This window comes from Ictidomys tridecemlineatus, chromosome 3 (genome assembly GCF_052094955.1).
Source record: "Ictidomys tridecemlineatus isolate mIctTri1 chromosome 3, mIctTri1.hap1, whole genome shotgun sequence".
Lineage (NCBI taxonomy): Eukaryota > Metazoa > Chordata > Mammalia > Rodentia > Sciuridae > Ictidomys > Ictidomys tridecemlineatus.
In genome coordinates this window covers 17,253,507-17,268,114 of record NC_135479.1, presented here as the reverse complement: position 1 = coordinate 17,268,114, position 14,608 = coordinate 17,253,507, and the positions used below count along the sequence as shown (strand labels likewise).

Below are 14,608 nucleotides of genomic sequence, written 5' to 3'. Positions count from 1 at the left end.
TTTGATGGGCAAGCACAAGAAATTAGATGCCAGACTAAAGTCTAGTGATAATATATGCATACTGAGCTGAGAGACTCTACCACCACTTTAGGTAGTAAACCACCAAAGGAGGAGGTACTGAAAAAAAAATGCAGAAAAAATAATATTGTGGACTGGCCCAGTCAGAATACCATGACTTGCCACTGGTAATAACACAGAACAGACAGACATGTGGTGCCTGCACCAGATCAAAAGATGCCACCTAGAGTGCCAAGGAGGGCTAAGCTGGAGCTGGGCGCTGTATGTTACAGATGCTTTGAAAAATTCATCTATGTATGATCATATAAAATTAATCTATGTATGATCATATAAAATTAATCTATGTATGATCATATGTATGACCATCTTAGTTTTATCAGGGAGTTTCCTATAGAGCTAGTAAATTTATCACTATATATATATGTTCTTAGAGTCAAGTACGAAATCTGAAAGAAAAGATTAAAGAAAGAAAATGGGAAGAGTTGAAGAAGGAATAGTGGGAAAAAGTGGCATCTGTCGGCATGGAAATGATGAGGCCTATTCAAAAGGATGAAGACAATCTTGAGAAAACAGAATCTCATGGTCTATTTCTCGCTGTGCGTGTGATGAGATTGCCACTGTTAAAACCCTCTGGTACTACTTCTCTTGCTTGCAAAGGCAGATAACATAAACCAGACTCAGGGGTCATAAGAGACAACCTAGAACATGGGGAACATGAGCTCAAGGCAGGAGTGTGTTGGATGTGCTCTGTAAGCACTGAGTAGCAGAAGTGGGCTCCTGCCATGGAGAAACTGGGGACAGGTCTATAAATGGTGCAGGACACTCTTAAGACAGAGTCCACTCCAGGAATCTTCAAATGCACTACAGCCACCTGTGAGTAGGGGAGAAATGGCAGCTGCAGGCTCTGGAGTCTACATGAATGCGCACCTGCATTTGTTCCATGTTAATCCCAGACTTTCAGAATCACAAGCCACAGAGCAAAGTGTGTTCCAAGTAGATTCCAAAATCCGTTTTCTCTAACTTCTTTGTGCTCTTAGGTAAGTGAAGCCAAGTTCTCTGGTTCTTTTGGGGGCTGAAAGAGTTCATCTCAACTTTGGAGCAGTTGGCACAAAGTTAGCCAAACCTAGTTAGTAGCAATCTGATGATAGTAGGAATCTAATGGCTTAGAAAATCCCTAATGTAGTAAATCTGTCAGCAATTAGTTGAAAGCATACTCTAATCATATTTGGTAGCATATAAAAACGTAAATGAGCAAATTTAAATGGGTGCCATCAGTGATAATCTCTAGTTTCTAAAAATAACTTGGGAGTAAACCAAGCAAACATCAGCTGTCTTCTAATGAAATTGCCTCAGGAAGTGGACCTAAACTTTTGGCAAAGCACTAAAGCTTCTTGGATGACCTTAAAATCCCTTATTTGTTCTCCCTGCTTTTCAGGAAAAAAAAAAAAATCTTACATTTTCATATAACATGAACCTCAGAGTGAGTATGCTTAATAATATAAAAAGTTACAACAAAGTCTGAAAGTTTGGCACCATCCTCCTTTATATGCTAAACAGATACAAGTAAAAAAAGACACAGTTCATTAAACAAAAGGAACCACCCCCCCCTCCCCCGCCCCAACCCAGCCATACAAGGACCTGTAGTCACTTCCGGAGTATCCACATCTCTGGGCTAAGACATGCAAAAACTACAACAAATCAGCTACATGATATATTAGGATGTTAACCAAAAACATCCAAATTCTGTTGCTTAGTAACTGCTGTCAAAAGATCCAATTTCCAGCTCTGCTCTTTGTATAGACTAAACCATGAAAAGAGGAGGATTAGGCACCATGATTCTGTTCTGTGCAGACTACAATTTGCAGTGGGATTTACAGAAGGATATTCAAAGAAGATTATTTCTTTCTTGCAAAGCTAGTGGAAAGGAAAATTTCTTCCATTAATTTTCAATCCTTTGAAAATAAGACTATACCATGTTATTAATGGATGTAGTTTTAGAAATCACTGATATTTTAACTTAATTTTGTTCAATTTAGTTGTATACAATTATTCTATTTCATCTTTGTACTCATTGCTTACTTAGAAAGCATCAAGATTAGATAACTGTTAAAATCAAATTCTGTTGCTTTGTTATTTTTTTTCATTTAATGTTACTAATAGAACTGGCAAAACAGATGTTTTCAGATATTATGCAAAAGTGGATAAGAGAGTTAAAATTTAAAAGCAGAATGAAGTTTAGGAATCAAACATAAAATGGGAGAGAAAAGCAGTATCTGTGAGTTCTTCGAATCTCTTAATGGAACATATGGTATTTCCCCTCCCCCCACAAATAAGGCTAATATCTCATATGTACTTTGTCAGTGATGAGGAGTTTATCTGTGGAGAAAGGATTTATTAAGCAAATTGAGAGAAACACATGGTCAATTCTAAACTAATTGAGAATAAACTACTTTCATGTATTTTTACACCATTTGTGAAAAAGAAGCAGTAGCATAATTACAATAGAATCTCACATTCTCATTAAAGCAAGCCTAATGGCCTTCTCCACTATCCCACACTCACCTCTTGGTTTGAGTAATAAATGCTCATAAAGATACTCTATGTCTTAACTAATTCAGACCACCCCTCTTCAACAAAAATTAACATGTTAAATTATTTTTGAGTTGCACAAACTATTGTCATTATAAAATATTTGAAAAATCTTTAAAATTGAACAGTTAATCATTAAAATGTAGCTGAAGAAATACTTCAGGGCCAACTTTTTGTCTAACAAACTAGCAAAAAAAATTTAATACTATCAAGTGGGGTGCAAATCCTAAGAACTCATTCTCAAATGACACAGCTGCAAGTGCAAATTAGTACAACTTTCTGAAGAAGTGGACTTTATAAATCATTAGTATATTTACATAAGAATTGTAATAACAATATGCATAAAAATCCTTCAAATATTAATATTTTTGCCTTAGCAGTCCCAATTCTGAGAATTTACACTAAGGAAATAATCAGAAAGTATGTATAATAAGTAAAAACAATTGCTATACTTTATTGAGTACATATTATACGTTACAGGTACTCAGTGTTACTTTACATAAATTACCATATCATTTAATTCTCATAATAACCCTAAGAAGCAGCTATGAATATTACCTTCACTCATAGCTGAGAAAAACAAGCTTATAAGGTAAGGAACTTGTTCAAGGTTATAGAGTAAAACTCAGATCTATGTGAATCCTAAGTCCAAATTCTCACTTATAACATGCTAATATACCGAAGAAAAATCTAATAAGAAATAGTGGTTTCTCTAGGTTGGTAATTCTATAGAATATTATTTATAATTGTGAAAAACCAACCTGGGTCAACCTGGATACAACTTAAATGTGCAACAAAGTGGGACTATTTAAAGGGTTACTATATAGCTATTAATTTAACATAACATCGAGATACATTTTAGTGATATTTTTAAAAGTTCTTAATATCTTGAGTGAAAAAAAATCAGGTTTAAAGCAGTATATTTCCCCAGGTGTGGAGGTAATCCCAGTTATTCAGGAGGCTGAGACAGGAGGATTACAAGTTTGAGGCCAGCCTCAGCAACTTAGTAAGACTCTGTCTCAAAATAAAAAATAAAAAGGGCTGGAGATGTAAATCAGTAGTAAGTTAGTAAGTGCCCTTGGGTTCAATCCTCAGTATGTATGTATGTATGTATGTACGAACGTTATATATATATATATATGAATGAACGAACGAACGAATGAATGAATAATAGTATGTCACTGGATGTGGTGGCACAAATCTGTTAAATCCCTGCTACTTGGGAGGCTGAGGCAGGAGGATCATAAGTTTGAGCCAGCCTGAGGCAACTCAGGGAGACTCTATCTCAAAAGAAAATAAAAAGGAATAGGGATATAGTTCAGAGATAGAGCACTTGCCGAACATGTGCAAGCCCATGGGTTCAAAACTGCAAAAAAAATTAAAACCAACAAAAAACAGTATGTTCAATGTGATCCCCAATACAGTGTGTGTGTAGAAAAAAAGAATTGAAGAAGATAGGTATTTATGCTTTTCTGTATTTTCTAAATTATTTTTGTAATTAGGAAAAGCTATATTTTGGGGGTAGCACTTAGAAGGAAAGAAATATTTTCTCCAGGATGATAAAACATTATAAATCATTTGTGCTCTGAAAAAAAAAGTTAAAAACATTTTCTTCCCACTGAAAATGTAGAGAGGAGAACAGTGGTGGGAAGTAGACTACAATAACTAAAGAATGGCATTTATATTTCATTTTCAAAAACAACTTGGAAGACTGAGCATCTTTAGACTGGTTTGAGCCCTCAGGCTTTTGTCAACCTATCATTAGGTAACAATGTGAAAGCTATTTGCAGGGAAAGATTTTGTAATATTTCTAATATATTTTTAAGACACCTATGCTTCATTCTTTTTTCTGTTCTGAACTTTAGTTACAGGGAATCATATTTTTCCCCCTGAGGAAAACCAAAAAGTCTAATGTGAATTTATTATACTGCTGAAGCAGAAATAATTTTTGTAACTTTAAGAGTACATGGATGATCCAGACAGTGAATCATGAATTGAAATGATTTTGAATAAGCTTGTATAGACACTTATTTTTATATTCTTTAGCCTTCTACTCATCTAAAACTCTACCTTGAAAGGCTTCAACAATTTAAAGATTAAATCATAAGTTATTAAGCCATTAATTTAACCATTTAAGCCTCTAAAATCAGCATATATTACCTTCCCCCCTCAAGTCAATTTGCAAGAGATTAAATTAATAAAAATGATAATATCTCACACTCACAAAGAAGCTTTGATCTGCAGAAGCCTAAAGTACTTTTTAAAAACTTTATAGAAAAACTAGGCCTATCCACCCACATCCCACAGTACATCTGAGGTAGAAGCTGGCAGCTGGTGAAAAGCAATGGAGCGTCTGCAGGGAAGACTACCACTTTTGAACAAGCACAGGAGCAGACAGTGTAGGGAAATGCAACAGAATTAGCTTCTCAATTAAATAGGGAAATTCAAAAGGCTATTATTTAAATTTTCACTAGGAGTGGCTTAAGGGAAAATAAAAACCAGAAAATAAGGACTGGAAAATACCTTAGTGGTAGACAGCTTGCCTACCATGCTTCAGGTCCAGGGTTTGATCCCCATCACTGAAAAATAACAAAGACAGACAGACCCCACCTACTCTCAGGAGTTACTAGTCATGTTTATTTTCTGCAGATATTCCTGAGAAGGACAGATACTACTCAGAAATAGAGTGAACTATGATAGTCTGAGGTCTTTCCATGGCTGGCAACTTTCCTCTCTCATTCACACCCAATTTGAAAGATCTTTATATAGAATATTAACTATTTTGGGGGGGAGCATTCTGGGGATTGAACCAAGGACCTCACACATGCTAGGCAAGCACTCTATCACTCAGCTACACCGCCAGCCCTAGAGTATAAATCTTGCCATTTCAGGGCTTGTGGCTCAGAATCTGCTTCTTCTATCTACTGCAAGTACCCATCACCAACAATTTTCTGCAACCTACAAAAACAAGAGACTAACTTCTTAAACTTCGATTTGGAGGAGTCTGGGATTTTGGAATGGGTTTTTCCTTTTTAGTCCCTTTCCTAACAAAAAACTAAAGCACTTCTACCATCTGGGGTAGGTTAGAAGTGAGGGCCTATGAGTAAGATCAAAGAACACCCAGAATCATGTTTAGTAGGCAGCACTCAGTTTTCAGGATTTTCTTCCCCATGTCTTTTACTTTTATCAATTCATATGAATAAAAGATCAAGCATAAAAAAGGTTTAAATCAAAGAAATACTTTAGTTGGATATAAAATATAATTTCCTCACTGTCTGTTTGGTAGGATGTCAAATTAGCCTACCAATGACAACATTGAAACATTGACTACCAAGTGAGACAAATAGGTAGAGTCTTCATTGTGAGACTTTCAAAAAGGTGTTTTGTTTTGTTTTGTTTTTGAGCAGTAGTCTATCTTAGATAACCTGCTTGTCACTTTCTTGAATATAAGAGAGATGGACCAGATGATCTTAATGTCCTTTCAGCTCTAGGATCCTATTCGATGTTGTTTTAGCTTCACTGATGGTTCAAAGTAGCCATATTAAGAAAGTGTTAAATGGGGAAAAGAAGATTGAGGACTGAGTTAAGTTGTCAAGCAGACTCTATTACCTAACATACAATCATCCTTTTGTAGGGATTCTTGGGAATATCTTCCCAATGATCACCTCTTTTCTTTCCCAAACTATCCAATCAACTTAATTGGCCTTCAACTGTTCAACTTGATACATAAATAAAAGAACTTAAAAGAAATCCTATATGAGTTTGCTCTATTCCACCTGAATACTCTTAACAATTCTTCTTTTAATCAAGTTGATATAAAGTTAAGAAATGAAAATTAATCTTAAAATGTACTAAACAAAAAAGATAATTTAAAAGGTAAAGACACCCTTAATAAAAATGTATTACAGAGGCTAGGGTTGTGGCTCAGTGGTAGAGCGCATGTCTCACACGTATGAGGCACTGGGTTCAATCCTCAGCACCACATAAAAATAAATAAATAAAGATATCATGTCCATCTACAACTAAAAAAAAATTTTTAAAAATGCATTACAAAGTTAAAAAAACAAAAACAAAACAGTTAATGCCCCTCCCTTACAAGTTATGCTGATAATTTTATTTCATTTGAGAAGAACAGTGTACAAAGGCAGATATATGCATGTATATACATGTATGTACAAGCACACACACATCTAAGGGACAGGAAATTAAAATAAAATTACAAATCTTGATACCTTCTTCATGGCCTGACACTTGGCTGTCTCAGAAAAGCCAATCATCTTATCAGGAGAACAGATCTTGATGAAGGGGAAGTTGGATTCCTCTGCGATCTTTGCAGCTAATGCAGTCTTCCCACTATGAGGAGGGCCTGCATAAAGATATGAACAAGTCAGAGGAAAAAAAGCCAACCTAAGCAAAGGAGAATCAAACAAGTTTAAACTTTGATCCACAATGTACTGAGGTCTCAACTAGTTGCTCATTAACATTTCCTGACACAGTTTCATGGCAGACATGTTTCCTTTTATTTATTAGCAACTAAACTTAATGATCTGATTAGCATTTTTTAAAAGTATGGTAAAATAACATGCCTTCTTGCTTTTTCACATTGCCTTAATCTTTAAAAATTCTCACTGTGTTTATAAAGTGCCAGGGTTTTGTTTCTTAAAAGAGAGAAAGGTGGGAGGGAGAGAATGTAATGCCTATCAGCACTTGTGATATTAGTTCTATCAAATTGTTTAACAAAAAATACTATCGTGTTAGGAGATGATATTGTGATTAGGGAAAAACTGCCTTATTATAAGTAAATGTTCTATAAAAAGATAGAATTCTAAAGACACAGGCCTTATCTAAAGGCAACCAAATCTACAAATTTACCTGCATTTAGACAACCCTTCCCTCCCCTCATGTGTATTGGAAGATACGTCCTTCTTCCAACCATAAACCAATAAATTTTTCCCTACCATCTTCTCAGGAACCTGACATTATCGACCCTTCCTCGTTCCAATATGTTTAGCTGCTTCCTCTTCCCTGAAGCTTTTTCAATAGTGTTAAACATAATCTGATCTGACAGTTAAAAAAAAAAAAAAACACTCTTTCTGGACTTCATTCCACTCAACAATACCCTTCAAAATGGAACTTCCCTAAACAATCATCTCCATTGGCAGCTTCACTCTTCATCTTTCCTTCATCTGTTCATCACCACCAACCATACAGCTTCCACTGCATGACATGATCAGGCTCCCATCAATGATCTCGGTGCCACCAATCAAGAGAGATATTTCATCTTTGTTGACCTCTTAGAAAATTTGATACAACTTGTAACTTCCCTCTTTCTTGAAACACCTTTCCATTTCTGGCTTCTGAGACAGCATGCTCTCCCTTGGCCCCTTACCCCCAAACAAGACTCTTGCTCAGTCTCCTTTGTCAGCACTTCCCACTTTTTTTAGTCCTAAATTGTTAATGCACCTCAGAGATAAGTTCTAGGTCCTCTCTTTATCTCAACCCTCACCCCTTCTGTAAGTGACTTCATCCATTCCCATTTTTCAAAGTCAGTCTCCATAATGACAAATCATGAATCTATTGCCAGCTGGGCTACTCTTCTGAGTGCCAAGCCTACCTATGCAATAGGCTATTTGCCATTTCTTTTTTTTTTTTAATTTTTAATGTTTTTAATGTTTAGTTCTCGGCAGACACAACATCTTTGTTGGTATGTGGTGCTGAGGATCGAACCCGGGCCGCACGCATGTCAGGCAAGTGCACTACCGCTTGAGCCACATCCCCAGCCCGCCATTTCTAATTTAATTCTCCTACAGAAGCCTAGAATTTATTCAAAACTGAACTCATGATCTGTCTTCCTCAAACTGCTTCTTCACTAGTATTCCTAATCTTAGTAAACAGCACCATTTACCAGGTTCTATAATGCCAGAAATCTGGGAGTCATGTGTGATAACTGATATATGTATGATAACTAAACAATCAAACCAATATTTCCAAGCTTTAGCCCCCACAATTACAAGATAGGGATAACAAGAGCATCTATTCCCACAGAATTGACATTAGGCTTAAATGAGATAACTCATATAAAGTACTAACAGAGTGACTGGCAAATAGGAAGGGCTTGAAGAATGTTAACCCAATTATGGTTGAGAATTAATAATAATGATTTTGTCACACTTTGTTCTACCTCCTAGATATTTCTCAGATTAGCCCACTGGGCTCCAGCTCCACTCAATCAGCACTCATTAAGACAATGCAACTGCTTCTTTTTGATTTTCCATCCATTCTCCATGATGAAGCAATTATGATGATATTCTGAAAACACATATCTGCTCACATGACTTATTGCTTAAAACCCAACAAATGTCTTCCCATTGCCCCTAAGATGCAGTCTTTTTATTTTTTTTAGCTGTAGATGGACACAATACCTTTATTTTGTTTATTTAGGTTTTTTTTTTTTTTTTTAATGTGGTGCTGGGGATCAAACCCAGGGCCTCATGCATGCTATGCAAGTGCTCTACCAACTGAACCACAACTCCAGTCCCAAGATGCAGTCTTTAACATCGCCAGTGAGGCTTTGTAAGAAATGGCTCCTACATACACTTCTTCAGTTTATGTGTGGTGAATTTTTCTGTTTCCAGATCTTCTCTGCTCAGGGCTTTTTCACATGCTAGTCACTCTGCCTAGAACACCAATTACAAAGCCCAGCCAGCTTCTGTGCATCCTTTGGGTCTGGGCTTAACATGCTTCTCTCAAGGAGCCCTTGCCCTCTGACTTTTGAGGGAGTTAGGCTCCTGTCATCTGGCCTCACTGAATTTTTCTGTCCTCATACTAATCATAATTGTACATTAATTATTTGTGAATGGAATGTCCTTCCCCTGTTGTCTACTTGATAAAATCCTAACTAATCCTTCAAGGCCTAAATGAACCATCACTTCTGGTTTACTCTGACCACCCTTGGGCAAAATTTCTTGCATTAGCACACATCCTTACACACAAATGCTGTAGTTAGGAATTTCTTTATAAGTCTTTTTCATGACTAGACTGAACGCTTGAGTGGAGATGCTTGAATGTCTCTATCTCCAGCAACTAAGTAGCCTAAAACACAGCAAGTATTCAGTAAATACTCTTGTAACTGAATGAGGTCTATTTAATACCAGAGAAATTTAGATACAATCCTACAAGAAAACTAATTGCTATCAGTAACACTCAATCCCAAGGAAATTTTAATTTGTGTATAATATTGGTATACAGACTGGGGAACTATTTTCAGATTATGAATAAGGTTTAGAACTGAAAATCAATTCTGGAATGTGCTAAATGGCTTTTTAAAAGTGCTGCTGTTCTTAAATGTTTTAAGGCCATCTCATCATTCTTTCTCACCTTCTAAAAGGACGCTAACCAGTGGTGTGCGGTCACTGTTTTTAGTCTGCTGGACCAGCAGCTCCCCATCATCCAGAACTCGAGTAACTGGGTCACCCCATTTGATGATTCCATTCATAATATAACTTGCATAATCCTCTTGATTTGTGCCAAATGCCTAATGAGGGAAAGGATAATTTAAAGCATTTTGAACATTAGTATTAAAAAGTAAAATATTTAATTTCTCCACCATTGTGTTATTTGTGCTTGGTTCTATTCCTCACCATATCTTCTCACAAGACTTTCAAGACAAGCAATACCTGACTAAGAAAAAAAAGCAAAATTGTTCCATTCCCCAGGGGCTTGAATGAAAACAGGTAATTAAATCATGTGTAACTCTTTTTTGGGGGGAGAGGGTACCAGGGAATTGAACTCAGGGTCACTCAACCATTGAGTCACATCCCCAGCCCTATATTGTATTTTATTTAGAGACAGGGTCTCATTTGAATTCACAATCCTCCTGTCTCAGCCTTTCAAACTGCTGGGATTACAGCATGTGCCACCACACCCAGAAAATCATGTATAATTCTTAAGAGGACATATTAGATAAGAACCAAACTGGGTCTACATAAAGAATTGTACATGAGGGGCTGGGGTTGTGGTTCAGCGGTAAAGCACTTGCCTAGCATGTGCAAGACCCTGGGTTCGATCCTCAGCACTATAATAAAGGTATTGTGTCCAACTACAACTAAAAACAAAATATTAAAAAAAGAATTGCACATGGAATGATATACATATTTATACTGTGTCAAATCACTATCATCTTGCTGTAGTAAGCTGAGAATGTCACCATTGTCTGGACAGTTGGACATGTTTTATTTTATTTTATTTTTAAAGAGAGAGCAAGAGAGAGAGAGAGAGAGAGACAGAGAGACAGAGAGAGAGAGAGAGAGAGAGAGAGAGAGAGAGAGAGAGAATTTTTTAATATTTATTTTTTAGTTTTCGGTGGACACAACATCTTTGTTTGTAGGTGGTGCTAAGGATTGAACCCGGGCTGCACGCATGCGCAGGCGAGCGCGCCACCGCTTGAGCCACATCCCCAGCCCAGTTGAACATGTTTTATGGGTCCAATTTTTCTTTTTGTTTCTATATTTTGCGCTAGGAGGTTGATTCAGTAATAAATGTAAAACCTTCTGAAAAAAATAAAGTAAAATACTGAAAGGCATAAAAGATGAGTAAAAATTCCTACACACCAAGACTATTAAACACTATCTTGTATTAACGTTAAGTCTGAAAAGCCAAAACAAAAACAAAGAATTAGGGCATGAGTTGTGGCTCAATGGTAGAGGACTTGCCTGGCATGCATGAGGCCCTGGGTTCAATCCTCAGCACCGCATATAAATAAATAAAGTGAAAGATCCATTTACAACTAAAACTAAAAATATTTTTTTAAAAAAAAACAAAGAATAAAGCCATCTTATAATTTCTCATTTAATGTTTTTACCCAATCAAAACAACAGCAAAAAAGCTACTTTAGATGACTTAATGGAATAAAAACAATAGATTCTAGGCTCAGATTCTACCAGAACCCAAATCCTCATAATCCCTGAGCAAATGAGTACATTCCAACATGCTTGTTTCTATAGAGTATATAGGTTGTAGTCATTCTGTCAAAAAAAAGAGAGAAAGTAATTAAGGTCTTAGAAATTAGAAATAGCTCAGCAGATAGAAATATTATCTTAACACTGACTATGTTAGGTGCTGTTGATTAAAATGGGAATACAAAATAGAAATTATGTGTCTACATCAACTTTGTGATAGGGGAGACAAGTAAAATGGTACCAAGGTAAGGATATATATGTAAATATAAGGTTTAGAATGAGATAGAAATGAGAAGCTGTGGCTGGGATACAGCTCAGTGGTAAAATGCTTGCTAGCACAAACAAGGCTCTGGGTTTAATCTCTAGCATCACACATACACATACACACACACACACACAAAAAAAAAAAAGGAAAAAATAAAAGACATGAGAAAGTATAGTGAATTTTTTTTTTTTAAAGAGAGAGTGAGAGAGAGAGGGGGACAGAAAGAGAGAGAGAATTTTAACATTTATTTATTTTTTCTTAGTTCTCGGCGGACACAACATCTTCGTTTGTATGTGGTGCTGAGGATTGAACCCGGGCCACGCGCACGCTAGGCGAGCGCGCTACCGCTTGAGCCACATCCCCAGCCCCGTGAAAAATTTAAAGGTTAGAAAAAGAAAATAACAGCAATAATTCTTTTTTTTTTTTTGAGTTCATCACATATTGAAGCTTAAATCACATTCCTCTTCATTTCCAACTTCTAATCACAAAGATTATAATTCCCATCAAAATAGCTGCCCAAAGTAGTCAATAACTTTAGTACAAATAATTGAATTGGATTTTCATGATTAACAGGAGAATAAATGTGTTGAAAAAAATAAGTTTGTGTTCATGTATAGTCATATATTTTGAGAATTTCAACATTCCCCCCTGCCCAACAGTACTGGGGATAGAATCCAGAGCCTTGCACACTGAGCTATATCTCTCACCCTTTTTAAGAAAATTTTTTTTTGGAGAAAGGGTCTTGCTAAATTGCCCAGACTAGCCTTGAACTTTTGATCCTCCTGCCTCAATCTCATGAGTAGCTGGGATTACAGGTGTGCCCTACCATGCCTGGCAGAGAATTTAAACTTTTTAAAGATTATCATATCCCTGAAAAAGTCATTTTTGATTACCTGATGTATGTGTTAATTTTAACAGTTCTTATAACTTCCATCTTGCAGAAAGTCATTTTGTAATATTGTCTCTAAAACAGTGCCCAGTTCTCCTGTTTCCATTACTTTACTACAAAGTAATTTTTCAGATCACTCTCAGTACTGCCATTACCTACTCTGTACTTTCATTCCTGAGTACAGAGGAAAGTTCTCATTTTTTAGTCTGGATATGTAAATTCAGTGGTCCCGTAAAAAGTTATAAAGAAGAGCCTAATAAAGACCAATTAAATGGCTTTTCGAGGATATATGTAGTAGGTTGGCTAGCTTTTGTCTTTAATTGTTCAAAGTATATTTTCCAAGACTTTTAGAAGCTGCTTTAAAATGCCTAATTCATAAAAGAGTGTAGCCTCTAATCCCAGAGGCTCAGGAGGCTGAGGCAGGAGGATCAAAGCCAGTGTCAGTGACAAGATGCTAAGCAACTCAGTGAGACCCTGTCTCTAAATAAAATACAAAATACGGCTGGGGATGCAGCTCAGTGTTCAAGTGACCCTGAGTTCAATCCCTGGTACCTCCCCGGCCCCCCAAAAAAATTAAAAAGTGATTGTCTGAGGCTACATAGTAGTTATATCTTCATTATGCAGTCTATCATTTCATTTTTTTCTTTTATCCTCCAGACCCTTGGAATAAATAAAAGTAAATGTTTTGGTCTTATTTCCTCATAGCCAATTTATTCATTATTAAACAAATCTTGCAATAGATCAGTTGGCCAGGCTCTAACATTTTTGGTAACTATTACAAATGATAATGACAAAAGAGTAAACCATTTCCATTGTTCATTAACTTTTGAAAATAATTTGTGTTTTAAAAGTCATAAAAAGTACACAGGGCTAAAACAAATTGACTTACCTTTAAAGAAGGTACTTATAACAAATAATTATTTTTAAAGACTATATAACAAATGGCCAATAAACATATAAAAAGATGTTCAATATCACTAGTTATTAAGGAAATGCAAATCAAAACTATAATAAGACCTCACACATATCCACTGAAATGGATACTACTACAAAAAAAAGGAAAGAAAGAAAAAAGAAAATAATAAGTGTTAGCAAAGATATAGAGAAAATGGAACCTTTGTACATTATTAGTGGGAATGTAAAATGGTATAAATGGAAAACAGTATGGTGATTCCCCCCCAAAAATAAAAAACCAGAAACATATGATCTAGCATTTCTGCTTGTGGGCAAATATCCCAAAGGACCAAAAAGTGGGTCTTGAAGAGATATTTATATATGTTCAAAGCAGCATTATTCATAATAGCTAAGATGTGCAAGCAGCCCAAGTGTCTACTGGTGAATGAATGGATAAGCAAAATGTAGTAAATACATACAATGGAATACTCCTCAGCCTTAAAAAAGAAAACTCTGATATATGTTGCAACATGGATGAACCTTGGGAATCTCCGTCACCAAAAGACAAATACTGTATGCTTTCACCTATGTGAGGTACTGAGAGCAGTCAAAATTATGGAGACAGTAGAAAGATGTTTGTCAGACTCTGGGAAGAGAGGGAAAAGGGAGTTATTGTTTAACAAATGTAGCGTTTCATGGGCTGGGTATGTGGCTCAAGCGGTAGCACGCTCGCCTGGCATGCGTGCGGCCCGGGTTCGATCCTCAGCACCACATACCAACAAAGATGTTGTGTCCGCCGAGAACTAAAAAATAAAATATTAAAAATTCTCTCTCTCTCTCTCTCTCTTTAAAAAAAAAAAAAATAGCGTTTCAGTTTTCTGAGATGGATAGTAATGATGGCTGCAAAACATTATGAATTTAATACTATCAAATTGATGACCTCAAAAAATAATTAAGACAGTAAATTTTATGTGTAATTAACACAATCAAAAAAGT

The 14,608-nt window shown here is 36.0% G+C and overlaps 1 protein-coding gene across 2 annotated transcripts in view; it reads right to left on the bottom strand.

The window, feature by feature from the left end:
* The window catches only part of Nsf (N-ethylmaleimide sensitive factor, vesicle fusing ATPase), a 147,843-nt gene that overhangs the window by 32,715 nt on the left and 100,520 nt on the right, over positions 1–14,608 (bottom strand). For both annotated transcript variants that reach the window (XM_021728362.3, XM_005328151.4), the window contains exons 14-15: positions 9,985–10,141; positions 6,840–6,973 (exon numbers count right to left, since the gene is read on the bottom strand). In XM_021728362.3, the coding sequence (XP_021584037.1) occupies positions 6,840–6,973; positions 9,985–10,141 (291 nt within the window). The remainder of the gene's footprint in view (positions 1–6,839; positions 6,974–9,984; positions 10,142–14,608) is intronic.